This window comes from Malurus melanocephalus, unplaced genomic scaffold, assembly GCF_030028575.1.
Source record: "Malurus melanocephalus ecotype Western Australia unplaced genomic scaffold, MMel_1.1 scaffold_853, whole genome shotgun sequence".
Taxonomy (NCBI): domain Eukaryota; kingdom Metazoa; phylum Chordata; class Aves; order Passeriformes; family Maluridae; genus Malurus; species Malurus melanocephalus.
In genome coordinates this window covers 21,940-40,349 of record NW_026624085.1, presented here as the reverse complement: position 1 = coordinate 40,349, position 18,410 = coordinate 21,940, and the positions used below count along the sequence as shown (strand labels likewise).

Here is an 18,410-nt window from a genome sequence, read left to right as displayed (position 1 = left end):
TGCGCTGCCCCCACTGCCTCCCCCCGGCCGTGGGTCTGGCGCCTTTGCGGACCTCGGCCCACAGATCCGGGTCAGCTGTGTCAACTGGAGTAGTAAAAGGACTCAGGCTGGGTTACCCACTTGGGTATCCAAGCCACAGCTCCTGTTACTTCTGGTAAATAGTTACCGGTCAAAGTCTTACAAAKTTTTTGTTTRTTTGCTTTTACTTCACGGGCKTCTGCAGCTCTTGCTGGAGGACCCAGCTGGTCTAACGGTCCGTGTGGGAGTGTAAACCATCCGGGATGCCCTCTGAAGCAAATCGAACAGCAAAGAGGGCTAATTTGTTTGGTGGTGGGAAATTTTGTTTTGATTTGCTTTTTTCTTATCCTAGAGGCCAACAAACCATGCAAAGCATATATATCTGTATATATGTCTTTAAACTACTTCTACCTGAAAAAAACTGCTCATCTTTCAGAACAAAAACTGAAAGAGTTGTAGCAGCATCATTTGTCTTCCCACGACCAAGTTAAACTCAGCGCTGACAGCTAAAGACACRTCCTTAGCTACGTCTTGGCTTATAGCGACGGGGAAGCCAACCCAATAACACTGTGGGATACCTTTTGAATCTCACCACTGGCTTATAAGCATATTTTTTATAAATTCCTAAGAACAGKTTTTTTTAAAGAGCTCCACCTGATGGTGTTTGTACCCTTTTGTATTCCCATATTAAATAATTATTAATATAGTGTAATAAATATGCTTTATTAATAGATGTGTTTCTATATATTGCAGCCCTATATGCTGTTCTGCTTTTCTCTGTCCATTGACTTCAGGGCTTCCAGGTAGCTGAAGCATTAGACTTCTTCCCCTGTGTCCAGTAGTACTAGAAGAACTAGTAACTTCTTGCACCATGGTTTGTTTGCTTAGGTGAACTTACAAAGACCCAGCTGGTCTTCCAGCTTGCCAGCCTGCTCCCTGTCCATTAGAGCACAATGCCTGAACATCCTGCTTGAACTGAGTGATGGAACCGCTTATATTGCTTATTATACTCAACAGGAATTGTACCTTAATCTAAGGTAGGGTACTAATTGTCATGAATGGTACCCCAGAAGGCTATGAGAAGTCATTAGAGTTAATTTTGYGCTGACAGTCCTGTTCAAATGTATATAGCCCAAAGGACTGAGTACCTTTAAACACCAGGCATCAGACCACAAACCGTGATCAATTAATTACAGCTGRTGCTAACCAAAGGTTTCTCAGAGGGTGTGGCTGCTTTAGCAGCAGTTGGTACTATTTCACCGTTTATCTAGACTGCAGGTGAAKGCCATAAAGCTAAAAGATGTGTCCTGCACTTGTATCGTGAACTTGTCCTGCACTTGTATCTATTGTTTAGAAGCCTGTTGGGATTGGTAAAAAAATCTACCCACAATTTTCTGCGTGTAGGTTTGACTCAACACCCAGAAGAGAAGTCCTCTCAATGGAAGATGACAGCGATCCTGAGCAAAGCTCCTGGGCCTATCTGCCTGATGTCTGTCTGAGGCATGTCTTCCATTGGTTAGATGACAGGGACAGATCTCGGGCTGCCTTGGTCTGTAAAAAATGGAGTTGTGCCATGTACTCTGGATCTCTCTGGAGATGCAGAACCATCACATTCTACGGCCAACCATCCAGGGCACGCACACTGGAGTTTCAAAGTGCACTGTGGTATACCAAGAAATTTGGCAAGTATTTGAAGCACCTCGAGATCAAGTTATCCAATCCTTACAATACTCCCTTTATAAAAAAATTTCAAGTGATTRTGAGAGGTCTTCTTTCACACCTGGGTAAGTGTAATAGTCACCTAGTATCCCTGAGCATCAAGTACCTAGAATTAGACTGCTTGATCTGGAAAAATGTCATTAGGRCTCAGTTTATCAAGAACTTAGCTGCCTTCCTGAAAAGAATGAGCAATCAACTTGATTATCTCAACTTAAAAGGAGCAAGAATAACTTTGGAAGAAGGCTGCGAGCTTCTGAATTCTCTGAGCAGCTTGACAAATAGAAGCTTTATATCTGAAATCAATATTGAGGATTTCTTCAGTCTCCACCTTTCTGTCTACAGCAGTGCCTTGTTCCACCAAACTATGTCRAAGTTCCACAGCCTGACCATCCTGACTTTCAATTATAACTGCATCTCTGATGAGCTGCTGGACATCCTGCGGGAGCACAGCTCTCATTCTCTGTGCACCTTGAATATCAAGTGTCATATCCATGACCCTCACGGGCAAGTGGTGTCAGGAATGTCGTGGGCAAACTTGGCCAAGAGAGCCCCGAAACTGAACGTGAACTTCTTCTTTGAAAGAGTCATGAAGCATGACCACCTAGCCAGGATCCTGCTAGTGGAGATCCCAGTGAGGAGCATCAGCCTACGGAGTTGTTATTTTAGTGACCCAGACTGGACCATGAGACCTACCCTCACCAACCTTCTCCCAGCTTACTGGCATGGTCTGCAGGTAAGGGAAACAATAGGGACAYCCTACTGCAGTATCACAAAGTTAAGCAAAGTAATCATGTAGGCCTCCTGCATAATAGCAGTGAGCAACACAAGTTCCCAACTGCTTCAGTTTTACATTCAGAGGGCAGATTTTGTGAATCATTTCAGTGTTTCAGCTATAGTGCAGTTCACTAAATTGTCCTTGTCCAGTTATCGGGTTATCGCTATCGGGCTGCTCTATTTGGCAACACACAAATGCCCTCCTGCAGCACATCTAAATTAACTAGTGCCTGTGTCAAAGCAGTTCGGTGTCACAAGGAATGCGTCACCAAAGGTTTGCAACGGTAAGCGAGCATCGGGCTTTTGCATGCCACAGGGAAACATGTGGACTCATACYCCATGGTTGCTGACAGCTTTCCGTACGTCCAACTGCATTGCAGAATTTCCAATGAATGCCAGCGACCTGTAAAGCTTTCTAGAAACCATCACTGGCTCTACTCTTGTCTCTGGGATAGTTTTCAGTATGTCAAGTCAGATCGTGGCGTGACTGTGGGTGCAGCATTTTCTAATGCATGCCCAAGGGACCATCCCATCTTAAAAGAACTATTTACTGTAGCAAATACACTCTTGTCATAATGCAAAACATATTCTCAGCTAATATCAAGGTACAAAATTGATCYGCTGGCACTCACTTTAGTTGGTTAACTTGGAAAGCTATTTGTTGAATTCTAGTTATTGTGCTCAAAGTAGTTCAGTAGTACTAACAGTGTTCRTTCTTTTTCAAGAAATTAACACTTGAATTGAACAATGACCATGAGTTGCTGGATGATGAGCTGCTACAGCTTATCTTATCATGCAAGAGGTTGTTATTTCTGAAAGTCTGGGCATTTCTAAGTGTCAGCTTTATGGAGAGGCTATTACAAAACCGTGCAGAAAGGAAATGCATTTTGACCACCATAAAGGTAAGACTTTTTTCTTCAAAAYTCCCATTCCCCTTCTCTCTCCTATACCCAGAGAAAGGTTATATCACCATGCCCAGTCAAAGGTCACTTACAGGAATGTTAATGTAACTATCTCCTCTGTGTTATGTCTCAGTACTAAAAAGCCTGGGAACCTGCTAAAATGGGACCTTCAAACCTACCTAGCCGTACACAGATACTATAGAAGTTTAATCTGAAGTTCCAAAAAATTCCAGTCTAGGAAGGGCATTCCTTCCTAGACTGGCATTCCCTCTGCCACCTCTAATTTAAGCCCTCTCCCACTTCCAGGGCTTAGTTTCCTCTCAAGCTCAGCGCTTTTGTCTGTGCTTAAACCAAGACAGAATCCCRGCTGAATCCCACCAAACAGCAACAAGATACAAACACATCACACTCTTTAGGGATCCTGTGTTGAACTGGGGCCAGACCTCAGCTGTAGAGGGTGTAAACAATGCTGACATGCTGCTTTGTGTGCTACAATCTGAATTCAGTAGGTCCTCGCAGATCTGTGCARATCCCAGGTATGCATCAGTTCTGGGGGTAAATAGAGCCTTGCTCTTCCTGTCTGCATCAGATCTGACAATACTCCTCGCTAGTTTTYAGCTGTTTAACCCATTCCTCCCAACACCTCCCAAAAATTCTTTGTCAGGAGATGATATTTTCAGTCAGTTGGGAGTGGGARGAGAGTTAAGCCTCAAGATTCTATTCAAATCCAAGGAACTTTGCTCCTCTRGATTCTTTTAGTCACAGATGCTTCTTGTTGCCACGAGCTTTGATGTGCTGAGCTCCCTGTATCTGAGAGATATGACTACTGTTTGTGCACACAGGTGAGGATTTATACAGCCCAAGATGACAGCACTGAGGAGGAACGGYTGTTGGCTGATATTTACAGGAAATTCAAGTGCCTGATCGACTCAGAACTTAATTATTTTGTCATCACCTACCCAATGGTGTAAACTACAGGGAGAGAAGAACACCCAGTGACGTCTGCAGTAACGAAGGGCTTTAGTAAGGGATTTGAATCCCGACAGCAATGCCTCTGAAAAGGAGATACCATTCCAGCTAGCGAGAGGCAAGGGACAATTTTAAACTCCATGCATTAAAATGTTGGACTTGGGAACCRGACTCCTTTGTCCGCAGCATCGTTTATTTTTGCCCTTGCTTTGTTTTTTCTTGCCAGAACCAAAGGAAGCTGTGATCCTTTTTCCACCCTTACAGGTATCTCTGATAAAAACAAGACCCTCCTCTTTTTTCATCACTTCTCACTGTAGAGCTTCAAACAATTTACCATTGAAGCCCATCTCACTGTTTCCACTTTGCAGATAGGGAAACTGAGACATGGCATGAGGAAGTGATTTTCCCAAAGTTGGCCCTTACTTGATCTCGATTCAGATGCAGACAGATGCACYATCTAGTGTACCAGCTCAGTAAGTCCTGTTAATTTTAACACTCTGCCTAGTTCTTAGCAGCAGATGATAAAAACAAAACATAACAAGGCTGGTTTCGAGGGACATCCCTCCCACTTGCCCAGCTTTCCAACATGTGTTTTATGAGGAGATTCCTGCTCAGAGTCACCTTTTGACACTTTACAATGGCAAAAGATTTAATTGGCTGCATGTGAGAGAAACAACATGGAAGAAGGGGCATTTCTTATTATTCTGGAATTTTATTGCCAAATGGAAGATTTCATCAGACATTTTAAAGCATAGATAGCTGTGAAACAGCTGTAAGTACTAGGCCTSTTTTAATTACCTTGCACAATTAGACAGCATTGAGCCAAGCCAATAAATCTGGAAGTTTGTCGGTAAAGTTTCAGCAGGAGCTGGTTCTTTGGAGCACAGTCTCCCAGTACAATGACTTCAGTAATTGTTTATGCAAATAGACTCTCTCATTTGCATGCACAGCACTTCATCAATGTACAGTGTATTCTCCTTGACCTTGATCTCTTCCTCCAAGGAAAGCTGTCGGCGGCTCAGGGCTTTCAGGTCTATCTCAGCCTGAGCCAATGCGTCCTTTAATCTAATAGGGAAAATAGAGGCAGGCATTAATCAAAAATACAGGGATAGGTTTTTTTTCTCATATGGGTTAAGAACTCTGAGCAAGAAAAAGAAAGATGAAAAGGGAGTCATAGAGACAATATCCATGCAACTTCCCTTAAGGTGTCCTGCCCCTGAGAGGGGAAAGCAATTACCAACTTTTAAGGGAGAATAGCTGGGACCCWTTGTTACTCTGACACATTAAAGTTAATTTAATCTTAATTAACTGATTAATAAACTGATTAATTTGATCAGCAATCTACACCACAGATTTTCATCATTTCCACTTACCTTTGAATATTTTTGGTAATCTCGTGAACTTCACTCATCAGGCTGCAGTGCACTGTGTCAAAGCACAGTTCCACATTGGGGCGATGGTTTCTCGCTTCCAAGCGGGTTTGAGCCACTTTTGCAGGTCCTTCCTTATCAGCGATTGCTTTCTTTAAGGCAGCAATGTTCTTCTCCTGCGAGGCGATCTCATCCATCACCTTAACAAATCCAACAGACCGAAATTCTGCACATCGCCTCTTACAACGTGTGAAATCGTCATMATCTTTTACAGTTTTAACAATCACTCGTTATGTTGTTATTTCATTGAAGGATATATTGCAAAGCTTAGCCAGTACTACGATTCCTTCATTGGAAAGCAAAAATGATGCTGTTCTGGGCAAACCCAGAAATTTATGCTCAGCAATTAATTTTTAATATTAATACTCAGTTTTCATGTGTCAAATTTTGAGCACATTGACCCTGCTTTTATCAATTATCAGGCTGTTATATCACAATCCCAAAAAAGCTATAGGAGCCCCATGCAACTAAAAATCACAAGGAAAATCCTAACTTTACTGACAGCTACAGCAACATTTAGACTTAATTAGCAGTTCCAGAAATTTGTCTCTCTGGTGGTGCACACAGGGCTGAGAAAAAAAAAAAAAAAAAACAAAACAAAAAAAAAATCTAAGATGAGGTTTATGGAGGAGGGAAAAAAAAAAAAAAACAAAACAAAAAAAAAATCTAAGATGAGGTTTATGGAGGAGGGAGAAAGGAACAGAAAGGAAAACATAGCAAATTAGTGCAAATCGCACTGGATTGGGAAAACCGGTAGATAATCCAAGCCCAGTGTTGCCACTTTTTCACCRACTGTCCCCTATGACTTACCATTGCAATCAATGTCTCTAGCTTGTGCTTGGCATCCTTGACTTCCCTCACCCAATTTCTAAAAGCAGCGTTCACCATCTCACATTGCTTGCGCATGTCATTGGCTATCTGCGAGAGGATGCCATCAATAAGTGTCCTCAGTGCCAAAGAACAATTTTTCTGCTTGTCGGCCTTTTCTACATTTACACTTGAGAAATCTAACCAGTCCTCAAGGCTAACAAAACTGAAAGAGATTCAAAATAAAAGGTCACCAACAGACAACAGCAGGCCCTCTATGACTTTATAAACCTGTAATTACACCAAAAAATCAAGAACAAAGCAGTACTTGTAACTGCATGTCCCAGTAAGTGCCACTTTGCTGGGAATTTTACAGATACAAAATAAAGACTCCCTCTCAAAATCATTTTCTAATTAGGTAGATGAGAGTCAGATGAAAACAAATTTGCTAGTCTTAGAGCCACTTTGCTATAAATTTCTTTTCCCTTGGTGAAGTATTAAGCTATCCGGAGAGAAACACAGATAGTAACAAATATTTCTTAGAACATCTTTCATTAATAAAGCTGTTACTATTATTAGCAGGTAGCTATTTACACAACACAGTCACTTATTCTTTCGCACAGTTCACCTRTAAGACACTTACAGTACCTATCTGCAGCAACAGTTGAGAAGCCCATCCCCAACTCTATCCCCAGAATTAGAGGGTCATCCTTGTGCTGCTGTGGCTCACGGGCAGGTGTTTGGAAAGTTCCTCAGAGGGTTCATTCCTTGTTTCATTRGGTGGATATATAACGTAATTGTCATTTGCACGTAGGGGCCAACACCATTCTGGGCGTGGTCCGAGTTGCACAACCTGTTGTTGATGCACACTAACGTGCTGGCAGCAAAAGCTGTCACAGTCTCTCAGAGTTGCAAGTTTGCCAGTTGTTGCATAGCAACAGTGACTTTGTGAGGCTCTCACACACATCGCTTTCTCAGTACAGTTCCTCTTTTCAGCCCATTTTTCTGCGGTAGCTATTTTTCCATTTAAACCTTTCACACTATCTAACCCATGTGAAAGGGGCACATTTGACACCTTAAATGACCGAGTCAGAAACTGACTCCACACCTCATGTGTCCCAGTCCAGCTTTCTCCCCACCGGGACACCCTGGGAGAGGAAAGAAGTTAAGATCAGTAAATCTGTTCTGGGTTTAAACAATATGTGAAATTCTTCCTTAGCTAACTGTGAGCTTCAAAAACTTGTAGTTAGATGCAGTTCACTGCGAGCATAATTATTGTGCCTTATTTCACAGACATATTATGCAGATACATATTATGCAGATGGACAGAAGTATAAGAAACAACTAGATGGTGAAAAGATAAAGCCTGATTTGCACAAAACTAATCTGACTATTATTGGGACAGCCCATATTATATGTATAACTATCATATGTTTGTTGAACTAAGGAACCACTTACTTTCCTTCTAGTTTCATTGCATTATCAGCATATATGATACCGGGAGTGTCATTTGTCAAGCTAGCACAGTAATCATCAATCGTCAAAGCCATGAATTTGTCCTTCAGATCCATTTCCAGGCTGTATTTTGCTGAACGGTTTCGTCTAGGAGAAGAAACAACCAGACTCTAAGACAAAGCGTAAGCACCCACGAGTGTCCTTAATGCACAAGCATACCCACATTATGTAATTTAAATGCTGTCACAGAAATCTTCACATACTAACCGTTAGCTGCCAATATCTACAGTRTGAAGCTGCCTTTCTATAAACTGATGGTACAATTCTCACTGAAATTAAAGTCACGGGACCGGATCACAAGAAGACCTRCAAGCAGAACTTCTCACTGTTTCTGATTGAGCGGTATGAATTAGGACTGACCTCCTGCAATTGTTTAGCATTGAAGATAACTTAAGACCTGTGCTCAGCCTGACTCTGCAACTTCTCGGTATTGTGGTTGTCTTAATTTTCAGCTAATTAGCATTCTATTATTCTTTTTGCCTCTGCACCTGATTTGCTCATCAGTTTGTTCCAATGTACGTTCAAGCAGAGCCATAATCCCCTGGAGGACTTCAACTTCCTTCTCCAGTTCCCGTTCCACTTCATCATGCACCAAGTCAATCCCAACTCGCCTCTGCCTAAATGAAAAAAGGAAAAACCATCAGCCACATTGTTCAAATGCCTGCAGCTAACAGAAGATGATGAAATTCAGCTTTCCCCAGTGTTTTAATACCTAAATCAGACTTTGACTCCACTGCAGAGAGACAGGCCTTTAGTGTGCAGTCTTTTTTTTTTTTTTTTTTTATTTGTTAAAGGTTCATTACCTAGTTTTTTTTATTGTCCTTGAATGCTTTTCTCAAAAAAAAAAAAATCTCACCTGTACAGGAGGCACTTTCGGTCAATGACAAGCGGCTCCCTGCAGCCCTGCAAAGCTCTCTCCAGCCTCTTCTTGAAAGTCAACAGCACCTCTGTCTCATTAACAAKTTCTTCTAGCTTGTTATCTAATTCTTGCTTCCAGAATTTTATTTCTTCCCGTCTCTGTTCTGTAGAATCAAAATAATGAACATGTATTAATACGAGCCCATTTTATGAGGCAGAGGACCATAGCTCAGATCTTAGATACGGCTAAAGATAGACTTGTTCCACAGTGGAGCGCATATAGCGCTGTGGTTGTGCAGAAACAGTTTTGCAACCCTGTGTCAGGAAGTTTGGAATAGGGTTAGGAATAGTCAAGAAGCTTAAAATAGCTTTCTGTCTGTTTTGTTATAAAAATAAAGGATCTTTTTTGTTATAAAAATAAAGGATCCCCAAATATTTTATAAAATATTTTTAATTTTTTCATGACATCAACAAGCATGGCACTGACATACACTCCCATTCATTATTAATTAATTTGCTAAGCCCATCTTAAACATATATCTCAAATTACACATCTTGGCCCGTCCAGAAGATACGGGATTACCTATTTTCTTGTTGACATCACTTTGGGTTTTTTGAGTAGTCTTTTCTATTTCATCCACCAGCCTCCAACTCTCAGCTATCATGCATTCTGACTTGGATTTCTGGGACTCTGTACTGGCACGCTGCATCATGTTTGCAGTGTGCCATTCTGAGGAACGAAATTTAGATGGATCTTGAAACAGTCTGGCCATTGCTATTTGGAAAGTTTCTGGTTACAATGCAGATCAGTTCTTGGAATGTGGAACCTGAAAACAGAAATAGCATTAYATTTGGCCGGAGAAGCAAGAAGGGGAGAAGACAGGTCTATGAAAATGAGAAATACTTTGTTCTTTTTACCTGAAAAATTACTCTGATACAAAAACAATAGATTTTTTGCTCAAGGTTCCCCAAGTCTTTGCTGACATGTAGGGAAGAGCGTTTGGAGCGGGAGAATGAGGAAATGGAAGAATTTGTGAGTAGAATTTAGGAGAAGAGAAGTGGAACTGACAAGAAAAGATGGACTATGTGCAATAGGAAGGAAAACGGAAAGGAGACCTGTGGAGGAGGACAAAATTACTAAACGGGCAATCACAGAAAACAAGAGAAGAAGTGGACTAATATAAAATAAATAGCCTCCCACAGGTTGGAGAAGTAAACAGCTTTCAAGAATATGGCTAGAGAGATGGATAAAATCTAGATGGATAAAAAGAAGTGTAATAATAGAATCCCTGTGGCTGGAAAAGGCSTCTAAGATCACCGAGTCCAACCGTTAATGCCACATGGCTGTGTTCACCCCTAAACCACGTCCCCGAGTGCCAAATCCACATGTTGTTTGAACGCATCCAGGGATGGMAGTTCCACCACTTCCCAGGGCAGCCTGTTCCAATGCCTGATTAGRTGATTTTTTATTCTTCTAATGATTAGGGGAAAAAACTCACAAGAAAACACAACCAAAAAACCCCAAACCAAACCAACCMACCAAAAAACCCACAACCACACAACAAAACAAAACAAAAAACCAAACAAGAAATAAACCCCAAAGCAGGACCTGAAAAGGCAAAGGAGGAAATTCAGCAGGCAAATGAGGAAATGTARAAGTCCAGAAAGAACTAAAGTAGAACAAAGAACAAAGCATACTCGGAACACTTGTTTAATGGAGAGTGGCACCAATGCCCCAAATTTATGCAAAGTAGTTTGATTATCAATTTTGCTATTCTTGCAGTACGCTCGTTCAGTGTTACCAAGAAGGCTTCTGAGCCCAAAGGCCCGCAGCCGCTCCTCAGCACCACACAGCTCTGCCCCCGCTGCATTCAGCACAGCCACCCTTAACACAACGCCCTTCTCCCTCGCACACCTACCAATACTGCTCCTCGACTGAACTGCTCCCAAATTCAACGCCTGGCAAAGTGGCACCTCAGTTCCCCTTCCCTTCAGCCTCAATCTCCTCAGCAGTAGCACAGTTTGTTTTTAAATGAGTGACTAAATATTGCAGGCGGTGGCTCGAACAGTACGGAAGGTAAACAAACTTGCTGCTGTGGGGACTACAGCACTGCTAGCAGCCTGGTGCTGCGGCACCGGGTGGAGGAGGCACAGTACGTGCGGTGCTTCATTTCACCCATTCCCTGTTAAGATCTATCTGGAAAAAGACCCACGCGTTCTCTGTATATTTTTTCGARATAGTTCCCAGAGCTGCGGACAGTAAGTCTGAACTGATTTGTTGTAGAAATGCATAAAGAYTGTGAAAGCAAATGAGAGGTGTGTTAAATATCTAGCTATTTAAAATGTCAGTCATAAAATATCTGTAGTAGTATGCTCCATCTTTGTGTTAACAGTATTCTTTCCCAGCCAGGAGAAAAGATGCTGGGAGCTAGGCAGAAGAGATCGAGGASATAAAGAGCGTGACATCAGATGGTRCAGTTATGTCCTCTCCGTGTAGTTCTGCTATAGTTCAGATCGGAGTAGGGTTTCTCAAAGTGAAACCCGACAAGTTTCAAAAATATCACAAAATGATAAAGAAGTAACATTGGTCAAAAGGGGTTAGAGCTGGGTCCAGACACAAAAGCGGGAAGCAACTGCAATCATTGGCTGCAAATRCAGTGCAGTGACACCTAGAAAGCTGCTAACTATCTTCCTTCTCTTTCAAACAGTGGTCGTTAAAATTGGTAACTACAGTGCCTTTCATACCAGCTGACCCTTAAACAGAAAAATGCAGGTACTCCAGAGGGGCAAAAAAATGAGTTTCAGCTGAAGAAACTCTGTCTTTTAGGAAAGTGCAGGTATTTCAGAGATACCCGAAGAAAAATACAAGCTTCAGAAGACAGGGTTAACACCAGAATTGGAACCATTAGCCTAAGAGCAGGACTTAGAGATTCAAGAAGCAGCAGACATTGAGGCRCAAGGTAAGCAACGAAAATGAATATGCTAACTCCTGCAGGAAAGCTGTAGTTACAGACACTCAGCATGCTCCTGATGCACATAGAAAAACAAAACTGTGGCTTGACTGAAACAGCGATCAGAATCAATTACAAAGACTGCTACTGAGGCAGACCTGTAAATCAATTTATATGGCACTGCACTCGYGAAGTCTGCAGCTATTTGCACAAAAGGGCAGTGTTTCTATAGGCTGTCCCTGGATTTATTCATTCAGGACCCCTTTGGTCTAGATAGAATTTTTGTTTCCCGTAATGGATTTTTAAAACATTATCTACCTTGCATATTAAAATGCGTCAGTTAAAAGCAGATTTCTTTTTTTCATGTGAACAGTTGTAGCAGGAACCAGAGCCCTTTTCATAATAACTGAAAAATTTCGAATGGCTTCGGTTCTGAGCTCAAAGCTAGTTTGAACAGAGGTTTACCTTGGCTCGCATGAGTCAGAGCATGGATCGGACTGTATAGTAGTCGTGTTCGACAAAATTTTATTATCTCTATTCCCACTTACATTCCAAGGCTTTTAGAAATACTAGCAAATTTTAAGAAGGGCTACCAAATGATTCACAGTGAACTGCTGAGATATCTGAATGGTAGTTGAGAACAAAGAATGTTTCTGAAAATGTGCTCAGTCACCTTGAGAGCTGAGGAGCCCCCGAGTGACGGTTCTCCGAGACATCATTGTGAGACCGGTGGGRCTTCATGCTGTTTTATCCTGAAAACCCAGTATCTCTCGCTGACCTGCCCCAGGCTGTAGCGACATCGTAATTAAAGCTATGAACCTTAAATCCGTTCTTTAATGTCAGCTACCGTAAAAGACAATTTTCTTTTAAACTGTTAATAAGAAATTTACAACTGATCCTGCAATATGAGCTATCCGACAAAAGAAAGCTTTAGTTTTACCTCAGATGGTTTTCTCTACGGAGTTACAGAGGTGACAAACGGCCCCACAGCCGCCAGGGCTACGCGCAGCGCCCGGTGCCACCGCGCGCCCCTCCCGGTGCACCCGCGCTCGGCTCGTGTCCGCTGCGAACCCACCACATCTCGCTAACGAGCGGGCACGGTCGAACCCACCACATCTCGCTAACGAGCGGGCACGGTCGAACCCACCACATCTCGCTAACGAGCGGGCACGATCGAACCCACCACATCTCCCTAACGAGCGGGCACGGTCGAACCCACCACATCTCGCTAACGAGCGGGCACGGCGGCCCCGCGAGCGCTGCGGGCCGAGAGGAGACGGGCGGAGTCGCGCTCCGGAGGCACCCCCGCCTTTCGCTGCTTCGGGCAAGCGCCCAGTTACGGCTGGATGAAAAAGCACGTCCTCCTCTGCACAGCCGCAGGGATAAGCTAACATCAGCTCACTTGAGAAAGGATTTTAACAAAGGAGCGGTTCCTCACCTTGAAAATTTTGTCTCGATGTAGAAAATGGGTTAGCTATTTGCGAAGCAGCAAAGTCCTTAGTCTGGAAAAGTCTCATGTTTTCTGTGGAGGAGTCTAAATAACCAGCATCAATGAGACTAGATCTAAACTAAGTATGTTGCCATGTTCCTTATCGGGCGCATRAAAAATCCCATAGGTAGTCTTATTCATCACAGAATCAAACTGTYAGCTGAAATGCTACCCCTGTGTGTTGAAGTAGGAGACTTCTCTAGGTTGACCTGATACTGCAGCATCATTAASCGCTTTCTTTCAATGTTGCTGAAATTGCAAAGACTAACGGAATAGGTCCGCACCCTGGCATTCCACTAGCATCCAAAATAATCTAYGAAGAGCAGCTGAGAGAGTTGGGGCTGTTCAGCCTGCAGAAAGCTTGGGGAAGAGCTTCATGCAGTCTTTCAATACTTAAAAGAGACTTCTAAGAAAGATGGGGACAAACTTTTCAGTAGGGCCTGTAACAGTTTAAAACTAAAAGAGGGTTGATGTTGACTAGATACGAGGAAGAAATTTTTTACAACGAAGGTGGCAAAATACTGGCACATGCGGCCCAGAGAGGCAGTGGCTGTCCCCTGTGTAAAAATTCCAGGTYAGTTTGGACTCTGCTCTGAGCAATCTGATAAAGCGGAGATCACGGATTCATAGATTGGTTTGTATTGGACACCCYGGCTTATTACAGGGGGGATTTGGACCAGATCAACACCACAGTGATCAATCCCTTTCAATCAAGCTAGTTAGAGCACAGTGCTATAATTACACCAAGGTTGTGAGTTTGATCCCCATACAGGCCATTCACTTAAGAGTCARACTTGATGATCCTCGTGGGTCCCTTCCAGCTCAGAATATTCCATGATTCCATGCTAACTCCCCTGAGGCTTCATCTAGACATAGACGTATTTTAGTGTAACCAAAAATGGCTTTTAAATGCTTAAAATACCTTACACAAAGCAATCCCATCTTCTATTTCAGACACTTCAAAACTACCTCTGTAAGCAAGGCCAGGTTTAAACTAATGGTACAGTTTGAACATTTGGGACAGTTTTATACCTAATTACACATATCCAAGAGTTTGTGTGGTTTTGAGCATACATTTAGATGAAACGCTTTACTGGAAATATCACAGGAAGGGAGAAGTGATGAAAGACATTCCTCCAGTTATTAAACTTTAAAAGAGAAGGACTTTCCTGCTGTGGGAATCTATGTGCAAACATAATCTTAAAAAGTAGCGGATGTCTCTGCTGACACTATCTTGAAAATATTGCACAGAACAAATGGATTTAGCCTTTAAAAGTAGGATCAAGTTGTCAATAAACAACTGTAGATACACTTTGAGATACAACACAGAAACATTATAGAAGAAACAGTCCATTTGTGTAAAATATATACTATGCCAACTTAATATATTGTTCTTTTATCACTCATGCTAAACACAGTTACTGTCATATATACATACATGCTACACATTTTTTAAAAAATAAAAATAGTAAAAAATCAATTGAGGACATACACTACATATTTTAATTCCAATTTAATCATACAGTCAAATAGTTGAGGTTATTCATATAGAGCAGACCTCTTAATGCACAAAGCTGTAAGTTTTTCTAAAAGTAGGGCATACCACTGTCTCCCTCGTTTTCTTACACACAAACCACCAATAGATCAACTCGGAACACAGTCTTCCACTTCCCTGCAAACAGGTTGCTGCTAAGYCTCAGGTACCTTTACCATCACCCCACTGAAGCGGGAAGATGCATTCTCTAGCATGTGTAGAGGACATGTGGCTTTTAGTTTTTACTTTCTATGAGCCTGTTCTTAGGGAGGAAACAGCTGTAAAAGGCTTTTTTAAAGTATGTGTGTTAGTGGCTTTGTTTTTAACGCTTAGCCTGAAAGAGGGACCATCTTGTCTAGTAAATCTAGAATAATCTATCTCTAGTGTGGTTTTAATGCTGATTTAACTGAAAACTGCAAATAGTGCAAGGCATTTCAAAACTCCCACATCTTTCATATATTTTGTTGCACATCATTCGTCTGCCTCAGAGTTATCATATGTACTGAGCAAGTTCTAAAGAGTTCACCTCCTGCCCACACCAAAGAGCTGCTCTCCCCCAGGATCCAGGTAAAAGCACAGTACAGGCTCGTTTCTACCACAACTGTTCAAAGGATTTTTTACCTTCCTAGCGCCCACCTTTCCCGCAATCCTAAAACACRCAAGCACACAATCTCAGACACAGAACAGCCCCAGCTGTTGCTATTTTTATCAAGAAATTAAACCAGGAATGGCAGCAGAGACTTTAGCAAGCCTCTCAGCAAATCACATTAGATTTGATCATTACAGACCAATTATGTAACATAGTAATGTCACCACACTCATCAGACAAGCGGTTACATTCTCTTTATTTTTTAGTTTATTTTTATTGTTTAAAGAGAACAAAACAATGCCTCTTTGATCCATGCATGTGTATGCTGGAGCAGAGGGGTAGGGTAAGAGGAGAGGCATTATTGCCCTAGTGGTTGAGTACTCTWGGTTATTGCTCGCTAAACAGAATTTTGCCCGTCCATCTGCTATTTCTTTTGCACTATGATCAACAGAAGCAAAACCGAAGGTGCTCTCTTCTGGTCTTCTACCTGCATTTTAAGGCGGAACACCTCCAAAGCAGTCACTGCATAAAATTCTCCCTGGCCTTACAGAGATRGAAGCAAATTCGCTTCCCGCGATCTCTAAACATAAAAAAAACTAAAAATTCAACCTACTACTAGCACCAAAATGACAGCATTTGCCTTTGCTTATGGTTTTTTTTTTCAAACCAAATTCTGTATTACTGACACGGTGATGTGATCAACACTTCAGGGCACTGCTCAGCAATACTTCAGTCAGCCAGCCATACAGCTGAATGTAAGCAACAGGACAGTAAAAAGCAAGATATAACACTGTGATCCATTTGCAAAACGTCACTCTTCCCATTAGCATGCTGTACTCGACCCTGCTGGCTGGAGAGGTGTTGACRGTTTTATTCAAAGTGTCGTAGATGACTGTACAGAGACTGGACATAGGTGAAGACACACATGGGATCTGGCTTGTGACCCATCACCAGCATGTCTTCCACCTCTATCAGACGATCGCAGTGAGCCATTTTCCTGTAGTAATAATAAAACAGATACAGCAAAATAAGAGTTACATAGCTGYTTCCAAGATTGATTTGCTGCTCTGATTTGAGCGTGATTAAAGCATTTACGAKGTTTATTGGCAGCATTTCATTTCATTTCACAATGAATTGAGCAGGGTCAGGTTGGACACTGTTATTTTTGCGATCACGAATATTCCCATTCTTTCTCTCTCYTCCTTTATACTGAGATCTCACCTAAAGCCATGTAGGGTTGGGGTTTTTTTCACTATCATTCACATTTCTTATAGCTGTAGCACGTAGCCCCATCTCACACTACTCTGCCCATGTCTCACTTTTTCATTAATATATAGGGAGTTCCAAAAGAATGGAAAAACTGAGGAAGAGATGAGATACATTGATGAAGGCCCATGCGGCCATGAATTGTTTCTTCTCTATCACCCCCGTATCTTCAAGATGTGAGTGATCCGGACCAGCAGAAAAGAACGGATCTGCGGAGGCTTAAGATGAAAAATCACAAGGGCAGGAAGCAGTTTGATCAGCAGAGCTGGCATTGGGGTGAACAGCAGTAAGTGAGAATATAGCTCTTACTGGCACTTGAATAAATCAGTTCAAAGGCAATCATAGTATGATGAATAGCAATTTCTGTAGATACCTCTCACCTAAAGTTTCTTAGCATTGTGTTTGTGCTGTCTTTTACTCTCCCCTCAATTTACTCTTTACATAAACTGAGGCAGAAGAACACTGCAGCTTTCCTTTGAAAGCCATTGGTAATTTTTCTTTAGAGATCAAGCACATAAAAGTATCATAGAATGTCCTTCTACTCACTGACCAGCAAGAAAAWTTTTTATATATATACATATATGTGTACTTAAAAAAACCCATGTAATTCCCGAATTAATTCCTTCTCTAGAGACCRTAATAAGGTCAAACAACATTGCATGAGGAATTTTGAAAGGCTTTTTCTGAACGACCAATGGCAAATCCAGTTCTTTAAGTTACCACATTTGCCACGTGTTGCTACCACCTGTTATCATTTGGAAAATGTGTACCAAACCCAGCTGCATACCACATGGAGTGTTCCTACTATCAGAATCATGCTGATATCAGCTCAAAAAAGTTACTATTTCTGACTTGCAAGTTCATATTCAGAATGATGTTAACAAACAAGTTAGCATTTACTTCTCTGCTATACAACACCAAAAAAGAATCTAGACAATGTGACTGAGGGTACTAGCTCTGCCTGTTTACAGAAATGTTGTTACCTGGTTGAGATATCGAGAATCTGTCAGCCTCGATCTCTACTTAYGCAGAACTCAACCTTCATTCTTTTTGAACCAAAGCAACGTACAGACAGAGGTGAAATCTCCCACACATTCTGAGCGTTCTCTATGCAGAGCTTTATCTTTTCTGGCACGATACATGCAAGCTACTGATACGGGATCTACAAGAATAGTAATTCAACTCTTCACACCTGCCCATGCACATTAGACTTGAACTGGAAGCACTTCACAGAGCCACTGTACTCACTCGGCCATCGTGAAGGCCAGCTCAAAGTTCTGCTTGCGATTAGCTGGGTCAAGCTTATTATAATCAAAAGCTTCAGGAAAGAAAGAATGCACGAGAGCACAGAATGCCATCCCATCGTTCCAGCTTGAGGAGAAGTTCTGGAGATCAATGTGCTGTCATGATGGAAAAAATACTCGTTAGTGCAGCACATGGGAACAAAAAAAGAGTGGCTGCTTTTTTTCAGTGCAGTTTTTTATCCTTCTTTCCTAATAACAAGAGCAAGAGCACAGGCTTTATGTTTTTGCCCCCTCTTTGTATAACCATTTCATTATTGGCATTCTGGGAAAAAAAAAAAAAAAAAA

The 18,410-nt window shown here is 41.8% G+C and overlaps 3 protein-coding genes across 4 annotated transcripts in view; 1 reads left to right on the top strand and 2 right to left on the bottom strand.

Annotated features, from left to right (window-relative positions):
* Window positions 1-1,408: 1,408 nt before the first annotated feature.
* FBXO39 (F-box protein 39) lies at window positions 1,409-5,359 on the top strand. Its single transcript, XM_057385675.1, has 3 exons — window positions 1,409-2,470; window positions 3,237-3,413; window positions 4,256-5,359. Exons 1-3 carry the CDS (start codon window positions 1,457-1,459, stop codon window positions 4,382-4,384), a joined length of 1,320 nt encoding a protein of 439 aa, XP_057241658.1. The 5' UTR covers window positions 1,409-1,456; the 3' UTR covers window positions 4,385-5,359.
* Window positions 5,288-9,765, bottom strand: TEKT1 (tektin 1). Its single transcript, XM_057385676.1, has 7 exons — window positions 9,576-9,765; window positions 8,991-9,156; window positions 8,623-8,751; window positions 8,078-8,221; window positions 6,623-6,845; window positions 5,756-5,952; window positions 5,288-5,447 (listed from the first exon to the last, which is right to left on the bottom strand). The coding sequence occupies exons 1-7, from the start codon at window positions 9,763-9,765 to the stop codon at window positions 5,288-5,290; spliced, it is 1,209 nt and encodes a 402-aa protein (XP_057241659.1).
* A 5,026-nt stretch (window positions 9,766-14,791) lies between these two features.
* The window catches only part of SMTNL2 (smoothelin like 2), a 13,512-nt gene continuing 9,893 nt past the window's right edge, over window positions 14,792-18,410 (bottom strand). The window contains exons 7-8 of one of the 2 annotated variants that reach the window (XM_057385667.1): window positions 18,070-18,221; window positions 14,793-16,552 (exon numbers count right to left, since the gene is read on the bottom strand). In XM_057385667.1, the coding sequence (XP_057241650.1) occupies window positions 16,426-16,552; window positions 18,070-18,221 (279 nt within the window). In that variant the 3' untranslated portion in view covers window positions 14,793-16,425. Of the gene's footprint in view, window positions 16,553-18,069; window positions 18,222-18,410 lie in introns of both variants that reach the window. The other variant, XM_057385668.1, reaches the window with a different exon arrangement.